The 22,989-nt window shown below is 32.8% G+C and overlaps 1 protein-coding gene across 3 annotated transcripts; it reads left to right on the forward strand.

The window, feature by feature from the left end:
* The first annotated feature begins 67 nt into the window (after positions 1-67).
* Positions 68-22,700, forward strand: LOC126840797 (dynein axonemal heavy chain 7-like). Of its 3 annotated transcripts, XM_050576746.1 has the most exons (46): positions 68-124; positions 199-384; positions 484-854; positions 925-1,444; positions 1,514-1,717; positions 1,806-2,095; positions 2,179-2,301; positions 2,381-2,534; positions 2,601-3,264; positions 4,774-4,889; positions 4,949-5,227; positions 5,298-5,528; positions 5,592-5,757; positions 5,836-5,981; positions 6,077-6,325; positions 6,392-6,724; positions 6,816-6,995; positions 7,060-7,191; positions 7,257-7,685; positions 7,938-8,386; positions 8,466-8,613; positions 8,685-8,894; positions 8,961-9,275; positions 9,354-9,470; positions 9,525-9,665; positions 9,732-9,890; positions 11,355-11,584; positions 11,662-12,638; positions 13,151-13,379; positions 13,531-13,684; positions 13,747-13,880; positions 13,962-14,153; positions 14,210-14,615; positions 14,915-15,097; positions 15,218-15,401; positions 15,483-15,634; positions 15,701-15,850; positions 17,424-17,575; positions 17,657-18,033; positions 18,100-18,266; positions 18,362-18,370; positions 19,626-19,655; positions 19,767-20,004; positions 20,095-20,246; positions 20,351-20,366; positions 22,186-22,381. In XM_050576746.1, the coding sequence occupies exons 1-46, from the start codon at positions 89-91 to the stop codon at positions 22,272-22,274; spliced, it is 10,569 nt and encodes a 3,522-aa protein (XP_050432703.1). In that variant the 5' UTR covers positions 68-88; the 3' UTR covers positions 22,275-22,381. The 3 variants fall into 3 exon arrangements, with proteins under 3 accessions (XP_050432703.1, XP_050432702.1, XP_050432704.1); XM_050576745.1 differs by lacking the exons at positions 18,362-18,370; positions 19,626-19,655 and having other exon boundaries at positions 20,351-20,488; positions 22,186-22,700; XM_050576747.1 differs by lacking the exons at positions 68-124; positions 199-384; positions 484-854; positions 925-1,444; positions 1,514-1,717 and having other exon boundaries at positions 2,001-2,095; positions 4,819-4,889; positions 20,351-20,488; positions 22,186-22,700.
* Positions 22,701-22,989: the final 289 nt, after the last annotated feature.

Genomic DNA, 22,989 nt, shown 5'->3' on the forward strand with positions numbered 1-22,989 from the left:
AAAAGACAACGTCAAAAAACAAGCTTCGTTTTATAATTGTGTTGCATACATTATGAAAGTTAAGTATCAAGATTATGTTTATAAAGAAATGGAACAGTACACTGATATTATGTGTAATCCAAAAGTAAATACTTCCATGCGTTTAACGATACTTAGACAATAGGTACGGGATGATATGGAGTATTTTTTTTTATGTAGACCAATCCAGGATTCGTGACTTATCTTATGTACAGAAATAGGACTTTACAGTTTTTACCGAGTTATAAAAAGATTCGCGAGTTGAACATGTCCGTTTATGATCAGATAAAGGACATTGTCATGAACCTAGAACGAATTGAACATAGATTGAATAAGAATTATGCGTACACGGCAAAGATCTTAAACGTAATAAAATAATAATCATATCTAATTACCTTCATATTGATTTGTTTTTTTAGCTTTTATAAAATAGTTAAACTGTGTGGTGTTTTTGGTTTCGCTTAGGTGGATATAAACATGGACTTTATGAACGAACAACGCCGAAAACTTGGAGCAGTTTTGGATGATTACTGGGTATTACCCGAATTAGTTGTACACGATCTAGACGATCATTTGTACTTGGTCAATGGTAAAGCCCAAATGGAAATAGACAAATTTTTAACGGGAAACCACCCGATCGAAGCATACAAAGCCTATGTGGTTAAATATCACGAGATCGCGTTAACCATACCAGTCGACATCAGTCCGGAAACGGTTGTTGGTATTTTTGAAATTCGCCGTGGTGAGACCATTAAAACACTGTGCAAACAGGCAGAAAAAATCAAAAACCTGATAGTCGACAAAATGACAAATACTTACTTGGCCATCGGAAAGAAGTGAATTTGAAAATATCATTTTGGTGGTTTGATCATAATTTCGAATTTTTAACGTATAAAAACATTTCAGGTTGAACGACGAATACAGCCATCTACAAAACACCGCTTTGACACCTCCAGAAAATACTAGAAGTTTGGTTAACTTGAAAAAGTACATAGTCGATGTACAAAATGACGTCATACCAGAAATGGAAGATAGAGCCAAAGTGGTGTTATCGTACGAGTTATTTTTGTCCGATTATACATTACTAACTGGAGTGGAACTTAAACAAAACGGGAAAACTTTTCTGTGGGTAGAACTAATAAATCATGTATTTACGGAAAATGCAAGAATGGTCGAAGAGAAAACTAAGGAGCTTCAAGACTATTTATTGAGCCGTATTAACAAGTTTAAAATTGAACTGGAAAACTACCAAGACCAAGTGGCTGAGTTCAAACAATTCGGAAATATCGAATTACTACCTGTGTATTTAGATAAAGCCAAAAGCTTAGATGGTAAATTAGCCCATGCTTTAGACATCATAGATGGTTTTAACGAAGAAGAAAAACATTTTGGATGGAAAGAGAGTTGGTATCCTCTCAGGAAAACAGTTAAGTCCTTGTTGTAGTATTAACGTAATAACTTTAAAATTACAAATAGTTTTTATTTTTGTTTAAAGGTTGCAGACAGTTTAGCTCCATATAAAAAATTGTATGATAATTGCTCTGAATTCTTAGAAAATTATGACAAATGGATGAACGCTAAAATTGGTACTTACGACCCAGAAATTATTGAGCAAGACACCACACTTTATTATCGAAATCTTGTAAAATTAGAACGTGTTTTTTATGATACCCCAGCTCCATTAGCCATTGCTTCTACAGTGAGTATGGAGTTAAAAATAAAATATAGTTTTTACACACTTATGTGAAATTGTATTTTGATAATAAACATTTAACATCTATGGTTAGGTGAAGCAATCTGTTGAAGCTTTTAGGGATCATATACCAGTAGTTTTAACGTTAGGTAACTTAGGCTTAAAAGATCGCCATTGGGAAAAAATTTCCGAAATCATTGGTTTTCCATTACATCCCAATCAAAATCTAACGTTAGCTAAGATTATGGACTACAATTTGGATGAGTTTGTGCCCAAATTTGAAGTGGTCAGTGAGGGTGCTTCTAAAGAAACAGCTTTGGAAAAAAAGCTAGAAGCTATGGAAGACGAATGGAAAGACTTATGCTTTACTCTTCTACCATATCGGTTAGTTGAGAATAGTTTTAAAAATAAAATATAATTGTACACAAGTTGCATTGAATAACAATACGTTTAAAATTTACCCACAGGGATTCGGGAACTCTTATATTGTCTAGTGTGGATGAAGTGCAATTGCTACTTGATGATCATATTTTAAAAACGGCTACAATGAAGAATTCGCCCTTTATAAAACCATTTGAAGAGAGTATCAGGTAATATTTCAACGCGTATTAAAATATGTATTAGTTGTTTATGAAATATTTGTATAGTTAACTATTATTTTGCTATTAGAATTTGGGAAGAAAAATTACATTTACTGAATGATATATTAGATTATTGGGTCAAAGTTCAAATTACATGGATGTACTTGGAACCAATATTTTCCTCTCAAGACATACAAACGCAAATGCCTGAAGAATCGAGAAGATTCAATGCTGTTGATAAAGTATACACACAGGAAAAAAGTTTAAATTATAAAATGAAATGTTATTTTGTTTTTAAAAATTTTCAGGTCTGGAGGGACATGATTAAAGAAGCTCTAAAAATTAAAAGAGTAATATTGGCCATAAACATTGATAAAATTTTAGAAAAATTGAAGAAAAGTTTCAACCTTTTGGAACTTATTCAAAAAGGGTTGAACGATTATTTAGAAAAAAAACGTTTGTATTTCCCAAGATTTTTTTTCTTGTCAAACGACGAGCTTCTTGAAATATTATCAGAAACGAAAGATCCGACAAGAGTACAGCCATACTTGAAAAAATGCTTCGAAGGAATTGCCAAATTGAAATTTACTCCCGAATTAGATGTAACGTGTATGATGTCCAGCGAAGACGAAGTTGTAGATTTATCCGTATTTGTTGACACAGCTAAAGCTAAAGGGCAAGTTGAAAAATGGTTGGTAGATTTAGAAGCTTCAATGCGATTGACCGTGCGAGAAGTTATTGAAAAGGCATTGGCTGCGTACAAAGTCACGGAGAGGCAAACGTGGGTAGTTCAGTGGCCCGGACAACCTGTTCTGGCTGTATCTTGTACACACTGGACTACGGAAGTTACTCAAGCTATTTTACACCATCCACGAGGGTTGCCAAGATATTTGGATAAGTGCAATGATCAGATCAGCAAGATCGTAAAGTTAGTCAGAGGAGTTTTATCAGTTCAAACGAGATTGACACTAGGTTCGGTTCATGAATTTAATGTCATTAATGTAAATATTATTAGCATAGAATATGTTTTTGCTTTAGACCTCTCTTTCTCTTTTAAAAACATAGACTGCCACAAACGCGTCCGTCGATTGTCTCTTATTAAGAAATCGCTAATTTTCAATGAGTCTTCTTCTTCATTGGCATCACAACTCTTCAAGAGTTTTTGCCGCCACCGACACCTCCTTCCACTCTTCTCGATTTTGTACTTTTTCTTCCCAATTTGGTATCCCTAGTTTCTCTAAGTCCTGCTTTATTCTACCTATCCATCGCTTCTTTGGACGTCCTCTTGGTCTCTCCCAGTGGGTTTTCATTCGACCGCCGCTTTAAGGTACTTTTAAGGAGTTTGACCTTCTCATCACGTGCCCAAACAATTTTATTCTTTGTGCTTTCACAAAGTTGGTTATCCTTGGTACTCCTGTCTATTCTCGGGTCTCTTTGTTCATTCTTCTGCGCCAGCATCCCAGTTCGTTGTCGTATACTGGGCCGCAGATGATTCTCAGTATTTTGTTTTCGAACGACATAAGTTTTTGTTCCATTTTGCTTGTAAAAGGCCATACCTCACATCCATATGTTAGCGTTGGTCTAATTATCGCCGTGTAGAGATGTTCTTTGGTTCTTCTAGAAAACAGTTTAGATTTTAGGTATTTGTTTAACGAAAATGATGCCTTTTGATGATTTGGCTATTTAATTCGATGGGCCAGTCATTATTACCACTGATAGAGGCCTCAGATATGTAAATTGATGCACTTTTTCAAATGTATGGCCTTTAATCACTACATTGTCAACCTGGTTGTTTTCTGGTAATAGTTCTATCACTTTGGTTTTATTATCATTTACATTCAGCCCTATGGTTTTTGCTTCGTTAATGAGGGCTGCGGTGCTCTGCGCCACACTCTCCCCACCGTCACCTACTATATTCAAATCATCTGCAAAACCTAAAATACCAATCTTGTTTGTGCCGATGTCGATACCATAGTTATCCCTTTGTATACTCCGTACGACTTTCTCCAGTGCAATATTGAACAGTAGTGGTGGAAGAGCGTCACCTTGCTTTAAGCCTGTTACCACTTGGAATTCTTCGGATAGTACGTTGTCGACTCTTACTTGATATTTTGTACCATTCATGCATACTTTTGCCAGGGAAATAAGCTTACTTGGAATTCCGAATTCGTACATTATTTTATTTTCAATAACTACACGTGTAAAATTCGATTCTAATCAGTAAATACTTTTTGATAAGTTTCTACCACAATATTTACTTTAATAACTCAAAACATGTCCTATTTCATCTATATATACTTATATTTATATAATATTTCGTCGGCACTCGGCCTCGTGTCAAAAGTGACTATGTGTTAAAAATGACAAGTGCAAAAACACATGGCCACTTTTGACATAATGGCGACGATTTATATTTACATTCTTATATTTAATAATGTCTTGATATGTTCTATATACTATCATTTAAGTCCGTTGTTGTAGGCGCTTTGGTTGTTATGGATGTCCATGCGAAAGATGTTGTTGCAGATATGGTCAAAAAAGAAGTACGAAAAATTAATGACTTCAATTGGATTTGTCAATTGCGTTATTATTGGCTAGTGAGAGATTATGATTGTTAAAAAAAGCGCAATAAATTAATAATATTTTAATTTATAAGGATGACAATTTGGATACACACATGGTGAACGCATCATTAAAGTATGGTTACGAGTACCTGGGAAACTCGCTGAGACTTGTGATCACTCCTTTAACTGATCGTTGCTACAGGACTTTATTTTGTGCGTTACAACTAAATTTAGGAGGTGCTCCCGAAGGTCCAGCCGGTACTGGTAAAACAGAAACGACCAAGGATTTGGCAAAAGCCGTTTCTAAGCAATGTGTCGTATTTAATTGTTCGGACAGTATGGATTACATCGGGTTAGGGAAGTTCTTTAAGGTAGAGATTTATATTTGTATCTTGTGAAAATTCCGTAATGTTTTTATATAGATATATTTTTTTTTGTTAGGGTTTATTATCGTGTGGTGCTTGGGCTTGTTTCGACGAGTTTAACCGCATTGATTTGGAAGTGCTATCGGTAGTAGCGCAACAGATATTGACAATTCAACGAGGTATTCAAGCAGGATTAATAAAAATACATTTTGAAGGATCTACGTTGACATTGGACAAAACTTGTGCTGTTTTTATCACTATGAATCCTGGATATGCAGGGCGATCCGAGTTACCAGATAATTTGAAAGTAAATAAATGTTAAAACGTTTCGCTTGTACAAACGTTTGACCGTGTGAAATGGTTATTTTAGGCATTGTTTCGTTCAGTAGCAATGATGGTGCCAGATTATGCACTTATATCCGAAATAAAACTATACTCATTCGGATTTCATTATGCACGTTCTTTGGCCGTGAAAATTGTAGCGACTTACAAATTGTGCTCCGAACAACTTTCGTCTCAACACCATTACGACTACGGTTTTTTTTAAATTTATTATTATGCGTTTTTTTTCTTATTAAAATGATATTGAAGTATAAAATTATTCGCCAACGTAGGAATGAGAGCCGTAACGACTGTATTGTTAGCTGCTGGAAATTTAAAACTAAAATATCCGGAAGAAGATGAAAACATATTAATGTTGCGTTCTATTAATGATGTTAATTTACCAAAATTTCTCCAACACGATATTCCTCTTTTTAAAGTAAGTTCAATATGATTCCTATTGTTAGGTATACGTAACGGCCGGGGAAGTAAATAATAATTAAATAATTCATGCTTATAATCGTGTACATGTAGGGTTTAACAAAAGATTTATTTCCTGGAGTCGAACTACCAGATCCCGATTATCGTGTTTTGAATGAATGTTTAAATGAATCATGTCAAAATTTAAATCTACAATGCACGCCGTATTTTTTACAAAAAATTCAACAAGTTTATGAAATGATGATAGTCAGACATGGTCTCATGATTGTGGGTTTACCATTTAGCGGTAAAACATCTGCATACAAAGCTTTAGCTGGAGCTTTATACATTATTGAAGAAAGGGTAATTATGCTTTTAATATAATTACATCAATCAGTGTGGTCGAAAATAATCGTACTTTTTTTTTAGAATTTAATGAATGAACATAAAGTAGAGATAATGGTTATAAATCCAAAATCGATAACACTCGGTCAACTTTACGGTCAGTTTGATCAAATTTCACACGAGTGGTCGGATGGTATATTAGCAGTTGGCTTTAGACAATTTGCTTCATCGGAAAATTTAAACAGGAAATGGTTAATATTTGATGGTCCAGTAGATGCAATTTGGATTGAAAGCATGAATACTGTATTGGATGACAATAAAAAACTTTGTTTAATATCAGGAGAAATAATTCAATTGGCCAACACAACGAATTTAGTGTTTGAGCCTATGGACTTAGACGTAGCTTCTCCGGCTACAGTAATTTTTTTTAATTTAAATTTAATTACTACAACAATTGTTTTTATTTTGCTAACAATCTAAGCCGACAAATTAAAAAATAACCATGCAGGTGTCCAGATGCGGTATGATTTATATGGAACCCGTTTCATTAGGTTGGGAATGTTTAGTTCAATCATGGATTAACCAATTGTCACCTTTTATAAGTGAACATTATAAGCAAATGTTACATTCGCTAATTTTAAGATTTTGTCATTTAATGTTGTATTTCTTAAGACGTTGTAGTATTGCCGTAAGTATTAAAAAGAGTACGAATTGTTTATTTTATAATAATGGTTCGGGTCTTGTTTCTTAAGGAAATTTTTCCATCCAGCAATTCTAACATTGTGGCATCCTTATTAAACCTTTGCGATACTTATATGAATCCGTACCAGGACGAAGATCAAATGAAAATGATTTCGCAATCAGATCTTAGGGCGCAACTAGAGGTAGTTTTAATATGTTGACAATTTATCGATATACTAATAAAAAATGTACATGTGTTGATTTGCAGGGTATTTTCTTCTTCTCTTGCATATGGTCATTGGGTGTTTCTCTTGACTTGCATAGTAGAAACAAGTTTAACCTTGTATTTCGGGCCCTGTTGGAAAATAAATTTCCAAAAAAAGTTGCACGAGCTCTTAAGTTTCCTACCGAGTTGTGTTCATCTCCGGACAAGCCATACACGAATGTTCCACCTAAAGAACAGTCAGTCTTCGACTATAGATATGTTTTCGAGGGTCTGGGTAGAGGAGAATGGAGGTTGTGGATTGAATATGTAGCTGAAGCGCCACCGCTACCACAAGGAATACCGTTTAATGAAATAATCGTACCGACAGTTGATGTCATTAGATATCACGTGCTACTGTCGATGTTAATAGCTAACGATAAACCCATGATGACTGTAGGAAAAACTGGGACGGGGAAATCGACATACACTATGGTAACTCAATTTTATTTTTAATATTATTATTATTATGGAAATTTAGGTAACATAGTCAGGGAAGTACCCGGACGAAATATAAACTATCATTATAGACTAATAATAATTATCATTATTATCAAAATTACAGCAATAGGCCGGTAGCCTTAACTAAAAAAACCCACATTTTTAATTGTGGCAATCTTGCACCATGTGTACAGTAGGAGAGAGTGTGAGAGAGTTACAATAATTACTATCTATAATTTGTTTTAGAATTACATTTTCAAAAAACTCGATAAAACTACCAATCAGCCGTCGTTTATCAATTTTTCGGCACAGACTTCTGCTAACCTTACACAGGATATTATTATGAACAAATTGGTGAAAAGGAGACGTGGAGTATTTGGCCCACCGGTCGGAACTAAATGCATAGTATTCATAGACGACGTGAGCATGCCACAGAAAGAATATTACGGAGCTCAGCCCCCTATTGAGCTTTTGCGTCAATTTCTGGACAAATTTCCATGGTTCGACCGAAAAGACCGAACGACTATGACACTCCAAGATGTACTGTTACTGTGTGCAATGGGTCCACCGTCTACTGGGAACACAGTCACGCCTAGGTTTAGTCGTCATTTTAATATTATCGTCATCAATGAATTTGACGACACCACCATGGTATCGATATTCAGTAAAATACTGTTATGGCATTTGGACACTAGGTCAACACTATTTCAGAACTATATATAATGATAATTCGTTATATTTTTTTAACGATGATACCGATAATATGTTTTACAGAGGCTTCAGTAGAGAATTCGACTCGTGCATGCATCAGCTGGTTCTTTCGACATTACAAGTGCATAAACACAGTATTAGTTATTTACTACCGACTCCGACTAAATCGCATTATTTATTTAATTTAAGAGATTTTTCTAAAGTTATACAAGTAATAATATAATTTTTAAAACACTATATTTTATACATATAATATGATATTACAGTATTTAATCGTTCAAGGGAGTTATGTTTTCCGTGCCTGAAACAATTGAAGATGCTGTGGCTATGAAACGGCTTTGGGTTCATGAAATCCTTAGAGTGTATTATGACCGTTTAGTAGAAAACTCAGATCGTTCTATATTCTTTGGGAATCTACATTCCGTTTGCAAAGAATTTCTAAATGAAAATATGAACGAAATGTTTTCTCATTTGGCTAATGCAGAGAATCAAGTTATAAAATATGTACACCAATTTACAATTAGAATTTTTTTGACATTTTCTATTTTTGAAAATTAGGTCGGACAAGATGAACTGCGGCAATTGATTTACTGTGATTTTTCAAATCCAAAAGCTGACACAAGAAATTATATGGAAGTTCATGATTTGAACAGTCTTCGTTTAATTGTCGAGGGATACTTAAACGAGTTCAACAATATGAGTAAAAAACCTATGCATCTGGTTTTGTTCAGATTCGCTATTGAACATCTCTCGAGAATTTGTCGGATATTTAAGCAACCTCGTGGTCACGCATTACTTGTTGGGTTGGGAGGATCAGGTCGCCAATCTTTGACGAGGCTGTCAGCTCACATATCGGAATATGATATGTTTCAAGTATAAAATATGTTCAAATTATTCGTAGATTTTTAAAAATTCATATTATAATCATACAAATTTTAAAACTGGTTACAGGTACAAATGACGCGTTTATATGGCATGAATGAGTGGCGTGAAGACATGAAAACAATACTTAGACGAGCAACAGCTGCATTAGATCAACATGTTGTTTTTTTGTTTAGCGATAGCGAAGTAAGAGAATACGAAATTTTCCCATTTATTTGGACTAAATTTGTCGTGTAATAGATAAAAGACGAGAGAATGATAGAAGATATCAATAACTTATTAAATTCTGGAGAAGTACCTAATCTGTTTGATACAGATGAAAAAATGGAAATTTGCGAAAAAATCCGCGCGATAGATAAACAACGTGATAAAAGCATGCAGGTTTTTAACAACATTTCCTATATACTTATTTTAAATATATATTTATTTTATAAAAAAAATTGTTAGACCGATGGGAGCTTGACCGCGTTGTTTAATTACTTCGTTCAACTAGTTAAAGAACAACTTCACATTTCATTAGCTTTCAGTCCGATCGGCGATGGATTCCGAAATAGAATACGAAAGTTTCCATCGTTGGTACAGTGTTGTACTATTGATTGGTTTCAGGTAAAAATAAAATGTAAACAGTATTTACAGTGTGTATCATTAATGCGTTACAGTTCTATGATATTTACATTTGTAAATTGTAGTGTAAAAATGGAAAATGTGGCATATCATTTCGTAATAAAACTTAAAAATCTCATTTATTTTATTGTGATCCTAATAAAACAATATCATTAAAACATTAAAAAAAAAGTTATTTAGTGGTAAATGAACACGATACGAATGAACTATAAGAGTTTCAAAATTCCTTAATTTAGTAAGATAATTTTAGAAAAAAAACTTCTTATATTCTTTGCTCCGCGGAAAAACATTGAATCACGGATATATTATCTTTTATCTCCTATCACTTATCTATAATCTCTTATCTCTAATGGCTTATCTTAATGATTTAAAATATATTTGAATATTGTAACGCGAAAATGGCTACATGAAATTACTTGATCCGGCCCAATAACATATCTATGTTAATTTGTGTTTTTTTTTGTTGGTAATTTCACTGAAATCAATTAGAAAATAAAAAAATATCCACACCAACAAATCCACCTTAAAGTTCTCATACGAAATGATGTTTCACATATATTTTTTACCAATTTATCACCATATTACCCAATGGTGATATTTTTGTCAATAATTATGGGAGTATGGGACCCTTAATTCGCATTATAATTTTACAGTAAATCACGTGGTGCAGATTTTTTTTAATTAAATTTTTTTTGTACTTACCTAGTTATTTTAAAACCTCGTCAATTTTAGAAATTTCAAAAAAATACCAATTTTTGAACTCTACAGGTCTAGTTACGATTGGTATTAAAAACATTCACGATACACCCAGTACATATTGTTATAAACTTGTCCATCCACAGCGATACATTTACAGAGTGATCATTTTATCGTAAACAACGCAACATTTCATAGGGTTTAATAAAAATTAAAAATTTTTTTTTAATACTGTTTTTATATAATAGTGCAGGCGCGTGGTGGAGTGAGATAAGGCGGCAATGTATCAACGCACCGATTGGCTGGAATAACGGACGTTAAACGTAAGAGAAGAGAGAGACTGTTTTTATACAATATGATCTCAATTAATCACAATTTTTTTTTTTTTACCACAACTTTTGAAAATTAAATGGTAACGAATACTTTTCATTACCATTTTAAATTGAGAATAATGTACTAAAAATTTTGGCTGGTCGATAACTAGTTTTGGATAACTATTTTTAAAGTTTTAAGAGTTTAAAAGTTAGGTAGGATGGGTGTTGAACCAGTGACAGTGAGCGCTAACACACTGCCACCTTACTCACTCGGTCACCCCTCCCCTAATTTATATAAGCATTATGGAAAAAAAAAATGTAATTTCTTACTAAACCCAATAAGATATTGAGTGTTTCACGATATAATGATCACTCTGTATATCCACTGTAAAGTTACTTAAGTCTTATATAATGGTACAATGATGAATGCAAATAGGCTTGGCCGGCAGATGCGTTATTGGCTGTAGCGACACAATTCTTAGGTGTCATCGAGTTATCTGATCACGAACGTAGTGTTTGTATAAGTATGTGCCAGACGTTCCACACATCCATACAAATCTTATCGTTAGAATTTGAAATTAGAGCGAAAAGAAAAACGTATGTTACCCCTACGTCATTCTTGGAGTTGATATCGACTTTTAAGGATATATTGGAAAAAAAACGACAGTAAGAAAAAAGTGATATTTATTAGCTATTTTATACCGAAACATTATTATCTATTTCAAAGTTATAATTGCCTATAGGGAAATACTTATTTCAAAACATCGGTACGAAGTAGGTTTGGAGAAATTACAAGCTGCTGCAGACGATATAGCAATAATGCAAGAGGAATTGAAAGAACTTCAACCAAAAATTGTGGCGGCAACAGCAGAAGCTAAAATAATTATGCAGAAAGTCGAGAAAGAAAATCAAGAAGTGTCTAAAGTAAAGCAAATCATTAAAAAAGACGAAGAGGAGGCACAAGAAACTGCTGGAAAAGCGCAAGAAATCAAGGAAGAATGTGACGCTCATATGGAAGCAGCACGGCCGGCGTTGAATGCTGCATTAGCTGCTCTTAATACGTTGACGCCTAATGATATTAATTTTGTAAAATCTATGAAAAATCCACCTAAAGCGATAAAGTTGGTAATGGAAGCTGTTTGCATCTTAAAAGATGTCAAACCAGAAAAGGTAACTGATCCAGCTACCGGTAAGCCTGTTGATGATTATTGGGGCGCGTCAAAAAGGATTCTTAATGACATGAAATTTTTAGAGCACCTTATTAATTACGATAAAGATAATATCCCACCTAGAATAATGAATGTTATCAGAGAAAAATATTTAACCAACCCGGATTTTGATCCAGATAAAGTTAAAAATGCTTCAATAGCCATTCAAGGGTTATGCAAATGGACAATAGCAATGGCGAGCTACGACATTGTAGCCAAAGAAATAGCACCGAAAAAAATTGCTTTAGCTGCGGCAGAAACCATGTATAATAATGCTATGAAAGCATTAAACGATAAACGTTCGCAGCTCGCCGAAGTCGAAAAGAAAATGAAAGCCGTGCAAGACGACCTTGAAGTTAACGAACGTAAAATGAGAATGTTCCAAGACGAATCTAATTTATGTCAAACAAAACTTCAAAGAGCCGAAGACTTAATAAGTGGTTTAGGAGGTGAAAAGCAAAGGTGGCAACAAACAGCGCATGACCTCGGACAACGGTACGAAAATCTTACTGGTGCGTAAAACAATTATTATTAGTATGTAAACATTTTGTGACTAAAATATCTACTATATTGAACATATTTATACCCCAACGGGTTCTAGTGCAATTTTGTTGTTATTTTCGAGTAAAACACATTTTCAAATGCGTGTATAGCATTTGAACAATATATAAAAAAAAAATCCAATTCAACTGTTTCTTAAAAAGATCAATAGAAAAAAAAAAAACACATTCATAGAAGCAAAATACCAATAAAATCCAGCACGAATGGACGGAGAGTTTACAAGTCTAGGAATTATTAAAACAATTACAACAAAAATTAAATATTTAGTACATGATATATGCACGTATCATTCCTGAGCAAATAATGAAGTATTTCGTTTCGACCTAATACAAAATTTTAGTAACTTATTCTAAAGAAAAGTTAATTTTACAAAAATGTCATTTGTAACGTTTTGGTTCTTACCGCTTCATTTCAATTAATGCGTTTAGTTAGTTTTTACTTAAATATTATTTTGTATTTCTAGGAGATATGTTGATGAGTTCAGGTATAATAGCTTATTTGGGCCCATTTACACTGGATTACAGGAATCGACAAATAAAAAAATGGACTAAAGAAATACTCGCCAACAGTTTAGTTTGTTCCGAAGACTTCCAATTAAGTGCAGTGCTTGGAAGACCGGTAGATATTAGATCTTGGAACATAGCAGGGTTGCCAACAGATTCATTTTCAATCGACAACGGAATAATTGTTGTGTAATTTAGTTTTTTGACCATTCGTTTTTATAATTTGGATTTTTTGCTAATGGAATTGGATACCGCAAATGAGATAGACAGAGACGGGAATAATCGGTATCCAATTCGCTTAAAAATGATGTCAATAATTTTCAAACGGTATTTTCCATAGAAATGCTAGGCGGACGGCGTTAATGATCGATCCACAAAGTCAAGCCAACAAATGGATTAAAAATATGGAAATCGATAACTCGTTGAGTATCTTACGCTTTACAACTCCAAATTATGTCAAGATATTAGAACATGCTATTACAAACGGCTTACCAGTTAAAACAATTTTTAAATTATTACCTTATGCGTATTTTATTTTAACAATAGTAATTTTTAGGTTTTACTGGAAAATATTTATGAAGAATTGGACCCAATTCTGGATCCGGTACTACTAATGCAAATATTTTTAACTGGAGGTACATATTGTTTAAAACTAGGAGACTCGACCATTGAATATAATGATAAATTTAGGTTGAGATGATATTTTCAAAACAATACACTTTAATAAGATCAGTTATAACGATCTATAATTATTTTTAATTTAAACTCCAGATTCTATATAACAACAAAACTAAGAAACCCCCATTATTTACCGGATATAGCTGTCAAAGTAGTTTTAGTAAACTTCATGATAACTCCGGACGGTCTGGAAGACCAATTGTTGGGCGTGGTCGTTGCAAAAGATAGGCCGGATTTGGAAGCAGAAAAGAATCAGCTTATAGTCCAAGGAGCTGAAAACGCTAGGTGAAATAATATTGTATTTGTTTTTAATGCAAGTTAATTGTTTTTTTTTTTTTTAGATTATTAAAAGACATTGAAGATAAAATATTACAAGTTTTGAGTTCCTCTGAAGGAAACATATTGGAAGACGAAGAGGCGGTAAATATATTGAGTTCGTCTAAGGTGTTGGCCAACGAAATTCAAGTGAAACAAGCTGAGGCCGAGATAACTGAACGTACAATTGATAAAACAAGACATCAATATCAAGGGGTGGCTGCGTATTCGATGACATTGTTTTTCATAATAGACACTTTGGCTAACATCGATCCCATGTATCAGTATTCATTAACGTGGTTTATAAATTTGTTCATCGTGGCTGTAGAAAATAGTCCTAAACGTGATAAAATCGAAGAAAGAACGAACGCACTTATTAAATATTTCACCTATTCGCTGTACATTAACGTTTGCAGGAGTTTATTTGAAAAGGTATTTGAAATGCTTGTAAGCTTTTTGGTAGAATTTTTATTTTATAAGTTGTAACTACAGCCGTTTGGATAATATACTAGTTAAAATAAAAGCTGTAAGCAAAATTAAAATGGTAAATACAATTTTTGTCAGAAAAACACACTATTTAAATTAAAATATATATTTCTAAATAATGTTAGTTAAAATATCAAATAGTAAAGAAATCATTTGAATAAAAATTGTTTAATAAAACCTAAATAATTTTTACTGTTTGACGTTTTTAACTATACCAAACAAATAAGGATTTACCATGTTATTAGGATAAATTACTGTTTTCATTTATAATGGCCATAAAAATAACCAAAGATATAAACTCTGATGAATGGATGTTCTTTTTGACCGGAGGCGTAAGTTTAGACAATCCAATCAAGAACACTATTAGTTGGTTGCAGAACATGAATTGGGACGAACTGTGCCGGCTCGATGACCTTCCAAAATTTAAGGTTTTTATTTTCTTTGATATAACAAAAAAATATGATTCATTTTAATAATAATCGTAAAACGAACTAAGAGTTAAATGTATATTCAATTAAATTTTAGTTTACTTGAAATATTAAATTTAGGGCATAAAAGAAGACTTTGAACGTAATGAAGAAAAATGGAAAGAGATTTATGATTTACCCGAGCCGCATCTAGCAGAATTTCCAGAACCTTGGGAGTCTCAATTGAGCTATTTCCAAAAATGCATAATTTTAAGAATTATTAGATACGATAAGATAGTCCCAGCAGTGCAGTATTTTATCGCCAGTATTTTACCTTTCCTTTTAACAAAACAACACGTGTTATACGAGCCGGTTTAATCGAAGTAATACTGTTTTTTATATTTAGACAAATCCGCTTTGGAGAGCAAATTTAACGAACCACCGCCATTTGATTTAGCTTCAACGTTTGTAGATTCTAACTGTGCATCTCCTCTAGTGTTCGTATTGACACCAGGGGCTGACCCAACTGCGATGTTACTTAAATTTTCTGAGAAAATGGTATTCTTGTGAATATATCAATTAAATTTCAGTAATAATTGTGATTAATACAGTTGATTTCTTTAGGGTTTCGGCGCTCGCTTGACGGCCTTATCATTAGGACAAGGACAAGGTCCAATTGCAGCGCGACTTATAGAGGAAGCTACGAGGAACGGAAATTGGGTATTATTGCAAAACTGTCATTTAGCTCAGAGTTGGATGCCTGAACTTGAAAAGGTAAGTAAACGTTCCATATTGTGAGGTATAATAACTAACTAAATTATACATCTTATCCAATTATATAAAAACGTTGAACGCACCTTGTTGTCAAATGAAAAATGAAAAACTCAAGGATTTAAGTAAATTGTTCATTCACTCTCATATGGCCAAGAGTCTATTTTACTTTTGTATGTATCCTACAGACCCTGAGCGTTTTTGCTGCCAACATATCACACCACCTAACCCAGTCCTTGATCAGTTCGCTTTACTCTTCCACTTCTTAAGTTGTTAGGTCTTTTTTGACTACGACTATCCCATCTTTTTCTAGGTCTACCACAGAGCATTTTTCCTTCCTTTGGTTGCTTTTTCATTCATACTTAAGCAAAGAAACTTTACCAAAAATTAAAATAAAGTGCCTTTAAGCAGATAAAATATTTTTTTTTTTAACATGTTACCAATCCTGGTCGATGTTATGGCCTCTCCTGCGACTTGAATTCTCGCAAAAGTTTGTCGGTCCCTTTTCCCTTTCCACCTCGCATATATAGGTCTACGGACTTTTTTTTTAAACTTTATTTTCAAACGACCTCCTTACTGTTTGACTAGTTCTAGCCCAGGCCTAAATATTTAAAGCAGGGTTCCGTAACGTAACGAAATATAACGTTATAAACTCAATTATTTCGTTCACCAAAATAAAGTTCACAGAACATAACATAATATTAGGATATGTTTGGTGAACGTTATACCGAATAACGTTTTAAATTTATTTGGTTCGAGAACGTTATAACAAAAAACGTTATAACTTTTTTTACCCCGAGAACGTTATAACGAAAAACGTTTTAAATTTATTTGCTCCGAGAACGTTATACCGAATAACGTTTTTAGTTCATTTGTTCCGAGAACGTTATAACGAAAAACGTTTTAAACTTATTTGCTCCGAGAACGTTATACCGAATAATGTTATCATTTGTTTTACTCCGGAAATGTTAAAACGAATTTTGCTAAGTTAGGTTAGGTTAGCAAAAAATAGTGATCTAAAACTGGTTATCGACCAGTCAAAATGTTTACTACATTATTTTTTATCACTATTTTTGCTAACCTAACCTAACTTAGCAAAATTCGTTTTAACATTTTTAGGGTAAAACAAATTATAACGTTATTCGGTATAACGTTCTCGGGGTAAAAAAAATTATAACGTTTTTTGTTATAACGTTCTCGGACCAAATACATTTAAAACGTTATCCGGTATAACGTTCTCGGCGTAAAAAAAGTTATAACGTTATTCCTAGTTAACGTTCATGAACATAATTTTGAACTGAACGAATAAATAACGGTTAACGGAACCCTGATTTAAAGTATTTTCAAAGGTAAACCCTTCCGATACTCTGGTGTCTTCATCACTATCAACTAGCTCTACTAGAAACTAGGTATCGCCTTGTTTCAATCCGGTCTCAACTGCGAAATGCGTTGATAATATAGAGTATGCTCTACTCCTTTCGATCGTCCCATAGACATTTTAATAAAAATAATATTATGCATTTTGATCACAGTGCAAACATTGTAATTGATTTTTATATACAAATACGCGTTGCAGATATGTGAGAGTTTTTCGTTGGACTTGACCAACTCGGAGTTTAGACTTTGGCTAACGTCATATCCGGTGGATTACTTTCCCGTGTCCATACTGCAAAATAGCGTTAAAATGACCAACGAACCGCCGAAAGGACTTCGAGCCAACATTTATAGGTGAACGTTTTGTCTTCAGTATAAACGTGTAATGGGTACTAAGTTGTTTTCATAATACTTTATACTATTTTCCGGAACCAGGTCTTTTATGAGTGACCCGATAGTAAATCAGGAGTTCTTCGAAGGCTGCAAACAGAGCAACAGCTTCAAGAAACTATTATTTTCGCTGTGTTTTTTCCACGCTCTTATACAGGAACGACGGAATTTCGGTCCTATCGGTTGGAACCGTATGTACGAGTTCAACGAAACCGACCTAAGGATTAGCGTTATGCAATTGCAAAACTTTTTAAACGAGTATTCAAACATCCAATACGACGCTTTGCGTTATCTTACCGGCGAGTGCAACTATGGTGGACGGGTGACTGACGATTGGGACCGTAGGTGTCTGTCCACTTTCCTAAATAAATTTTACTCCAAAGGGGTAATCAAAATCAAGAACTTTAAGTATGACAAATCGGGTATGCGTTTGTATGTTACATATGCACGAAACATGTTTGTGATGAGGATTTTTTTTATTATTTCAGAGCATTATTACTGTCCGGATATGACCGAATATGAAGAATTCATCGAGTACATCCACAGTTTACCTCAAGTGACAAAGCCTAGTGTGTTCGGGTTACACGAAAACGCCGACCTAATTAAAGAGAGACAAGAGAGTGACGTTTTACTAAATTCTGTTGTCAAGACCCAGGTAACACATAGCATCTAGTTCATTGACTATTCCGTACTTAAAAATTAACTTAATACTTTGTATTTTTAATAAATGTTTATGTCTTTATGACACAGGATAGAGTCGTAAGTAAAGCCTCGATATTAGCATTAGAAAATTCACAATTGACTTAATCCAACAAATTAGCACCTACCTACCTATAACATTTGTAGATCTATATTCAGAACACGTGTAATGTGTATTTTTTCAAAAACATTTCAGGATGATTCATTAAGGATTGATTGGTCGATAACCCGTTTTGGATGACTGCTTTAAAACTTTAATAACTGTTAATTAAATATCCAAAACTGGTTATCGACCAAACGAAATTGTCACACTACAAAAGTTTATTATATTAGGCTGGTTCAAAAAAAAAAAGATTTTTTTTTTACCTCCACAATGAAAAGTGGGTACATCTTGGTGAAAAAAGTGTCTGGTAAAAAATAATTTTTTTTTGGTCAGTCCTAAAGACATTATTAACTTCCCATTTGAATAACCCACAAAATATACTAGTTTTTTTTTAACTAAGCATAACTTTGTCAATTTTTAAGACACACAATTCTAACATACGGCATTTAAAAGCTTATAAAAAGCTCTTTAAAATGTATTATAACTATATTTGTGTTTTGACAAGTAGTTAAACCAATAAAACCTTAGGAATATTATAACAAAGACAAAAGAAGATGGGTCAATAAGTGCTGAAATAATAAAATCAATTCGTTATATTTATATTAAAATTTGTATTTTTTGTTCCAATATTCCGAGGGTTTTATCGGCTAAACTACTTGTCAACACTTAATTATAGTTAAAATCAACCATGAAGACCTTTTTATAAGCTTTTAAACACCGTATGTTAGAATCGTGTGTCTTAAAAATGTACAAAGTTATGCGCAATTAAAAAAATACCATTACTATAGTATATTTTATAGTTAACTATATAATGTACATTATATATTATTTAGTACTCGTAGCATAAAAATCGCAAATTTTTTTTTTACCGACACTTTTTTCACCAAGATGTACCTATTTTTTATTGAGGAGGTGAAAAAAATCATTTGTTTTGTACCGGTCTAATATATATATATATACATATATTATATATGTAACCAAGTTTCAAAAGTTTATAAAGCTCTGGGAAATACTAAAAAAGACACATTTTTAGTAGTTTTATGTTATTTTGTTTTAAATGTTATAAATTATAAATGTTTTGAAAATGAAAAACTAAAAAATTGTAATTATTTTTAACGAATCACAATGTATGTTTGTCTTCTCTTTCTCCCACGTTGACCACTATACATTTTTTAAAATATTTATATTGTTACAATGCGGCTAATTGTGTAGGATTTGTGGTATAAATGGAATCTAATAAACGTAAGTATAGGAAATATTTATGAGGCGTTATTAGTTTTCAATTACATTTATAGATAGTTACTTATTAGCCACGCGATAATAATTATTAATTATTAATGTCCAAATTTTCAGAATTTATCCGGAATGGGCGAAGGACAAGGCGTGTCATCAGAGGAACTGGTGGTGATTTTCGCTAAAGACATACTTAGTAAACTACCGAAACCTTTTGATACCATTGCTGCGTTGGAAAAATACCCTACGACTTACAACCAGTCTATGAATACGGTTTTAGTACAAGAAATGGGCCGTTTCAATATACTGTTGAATAATATCACGTCGAGTCTGATCAGAATACAGAAAGCCGTAAAAGGTGCGTACGAATCTTTGATACAAATAAATCGAATGAATGAACTAAATCATAATGTCCTAACTGAAACTCGCTTTGTTGCCGACATTTTAGGTCAGATACTGATGTCTCTCGAGCTCGAAGAAGTTTACCAAAGTATCTTGACGGGTAAAATCCCGAGCGTTTGGGCGAAGGACTCTTATCCATCATTAAAACCGTTGAGTAGTTACATTAAAGATTTTTTATTAAGGTTGGCGTTTTTACAGGCAAGTAAAACCACAATTCCGCAATTTTTAAAACGACTATAGTTCTTGCTTAGCTATTAAAATATATATCAGTGATAATAATTTGTCATATTTTGTTTTTTCAGAAATGGTTTGTTATGGGTACGCCAGACGTATTTTGGATTTCTGGTTTTTATTTCACCCAAGCCTTCCTCACGGGATCTCAGCAAAACTTTGCTAGAAAATATAAGATACCGATTGATTTGTTAACGTTCAACTTTAAGGTGCTAACTTAATATATACAAACAATGTTGGGATCGGAAGCTCATGCTCTAAAAATCAAATCGATTTATGCACGCCTTTGTGTACTAAAAATTACTTAAAATATATTTTCTTATTCTTCTTAAGAGGAACAGAAAGAGCAAAATCTCATTCAAAGAAAGACTGAATTTCGAAGTCACTCTCTAAGGTGTAAGCCAAACCGATTTCAAAAATTAATGTTTTGTTATAAAATTAACATATTTTTTAGGGGCTGAAAGGTTGACTTATAAAATTAAGTGTTAAATTTACTTATATTTTTAGTTTTTTTTATGTATACCTTTTTTTAAGTTATTATGTTTTGAAAAAAGTCGGCATTTTAGCCTTTTCAGGTGAAGATATAATCGTTTTATAAACCAAAAAGTTTTGAAATCCATCGAATACCAGGAAATGACTTCTACATGAGTAATTTTTTATCAAACTTTCGTCATAACTCATACAAACATAATGTATTAGTTGAAAACAAGTACTCTTTCCCATTAAATATGCCTTTTCGTTTTCATAATTAAAATTTTTCATAAACCTATTTATAAAAAATATTGTCTATATTTTACCCCTTCAAGTTTTTAAATAAAAGAATATTTATGCATTGCACAAAACTTGTTTTTTTTAAACAACATAAATATACTTATCAATTTTTATTTTTTTATTTAACATAATATTACTATACTAAATTCTTCTATTTAAAGATATACTGTAAACATTGAAAACGTTTTAAAAAATATGTGTCACAAATTATAACAAAATCCGAAGTATGCAATTTTAAATTATACCTCTTTAAAAGTTTTATTAAAATTCAAAGTTTGCCTACTTATTTTTTGAAATGTTTAGTAAAAACATGAAAATGTATGAGTTTCCGGTCTTAGATTTGAGGAGAACTAATTATTAGGACGATTTTCTCTCTCTTTCTATATGTAAAGTGTATTTTAGCTAAGCAAAAAACAGACTCGGTGGCGTACTATATAGATTGAAACTATCCAAATTATAACTTTCATAAGAGTAGTCAGTATAAAAATATATGAGATTGAGGGTACATTTGTTTAAGGGACGTTATTCTACTATATTTCTTATGTAAAAAACTGAACATGTTACGCCGATCGGTTTTATAAAATATTGAATAGTTATACAGTAAAAACGCTGATTACCAATTTTAAAGAATATCATTTTTCGCCTTTTCGTTGACGAATTTTCAAAATTGTTTTCAGTAACGAAATAAAAGCCCTCAGAAACATTATATTCTATACATTTTATAATGTAGGTTTTGTAGAGTAATGTAGAGTTTTTGCTCTATAGTTATCGTAGACAAAGCGAATCGGTATGTTGAGGTTAAAAATTATTTAAAAACGTCGGCTACTGTGATAATTTGATCGAAAAACAAATTACAATAAATTCTTCTCGTTGCTGCACTAATAAATAATTATATACAGTTGAGTTTTAGCTTTGAACTTGAAACTTGATTTTGTGTATAATCGCCTATACTACTCCTCTCAATAAATTACAGAGTAGTCACCTTTCAAAAACATCAATTAGACATATCCACCCCTTGTTTGTCTATAATACTCACTTACAAAACGACAGAAAGATCATCCTAGTAATTTGTAGTGTAAACGATAAATTATATACACCTTACATAGATTAAGATTTTCTTTGGATTTTTTGTCAGATTTTGGACAGAAGAATTGTTGTCGAATCAACCCCGGAAGAGGGTGTTTACGTTTACGGGCTATTTTTGGATGGAGCTCGTTGGAGTAACAAAAAGTCAAGTCTCCAGGAATCTAAACCGAAAGTATTGTACGACATTGTACCAATAATACACATGATACCGGTGCGAAAAGATGATCTAAAATTGGACAACATATACGTATGTCCAATGTACAAAACGGCCGAGCGAAGAGGAACCCTGTCCACCACCGGACATTCCACAAACTTTGTCATTGCATTGTGGATACCTACGATCAAACCGGCAGAACATTGGATCATGAGAGGCGTCGCCCTGCTCTGTCAACTATCTCAGTAAAATGAAAAAAAAGACTTATAACAAGTGTCGGTTTAATACAGTTAATATTGACGTTATATGTTATATAATAAACCTACATCGATAATAATTGTTATAACAAATATCTTCTCGTAGTTAATCTTTATTTTTTTAAATTTAAATATACATACATATATATATTATATTATCTACAATGTTCTAAATTATATTAAATAATTACTTTCTCAATAATCAATCAAGGACAAGGTTCGATCACCGTATTCTCATGGAAACTCCTTATAAGTCGGGATTTGGTAAGCCTCTTCTTTCTTGGCTCAATTTATAAGTAAGTAATGCCTATGGACAAACAAAAATATCGTGTTTTCCTCTCGCACCGTGGTTTTTGTAATTAAAAAAATTAAACAATGTACAACGCGTCTGCGATAGGGCCCCGGGGCCCTTGTGTACACAAAGCATACTGAGGCATATAAT

Source organism: Adelges cooleyi, unplaced genomic scaffold, assembly GCF_023614345.1.
Source record: "Adelges cooleyi isolate 19-005CV unplaced genomic scaffold, UGA_ACOO_1.1 ACOO_flye_CR_arks_rails_tigmint_CR_PRNA_376, whole genome shotgun sequence".
Lineage (NCBI taxonomy): Eukaryota > Metazoa > Arthropoda > Insecta > Hemiptera > Adelgidae > Adelges > Adelges cooleyi.

Excerpts from the sequence above, each read along its gene's own strand:
- LOC126840797 (XM_050576745.1), top strand. The coding sequence starts at position 89 with ATGGAACAGTACACTGATATTATGTGTAATCCAAAA. Across the intron at positions 13,881-13,961 it reads GAATATAATGATAAATTTAG|ATTCTATATAACAACAAAAC; the intron begins GTTGAGATGATA and ends TTTAAACTCCAG. Across the intron at positions 20,005-20,094 it reads AATACAGAAAGCCGTAAAAG|GTCAGATACTGATGTCTCTC; the intron begins GTGCGTACGAAT and ends CCGACATTTTAG.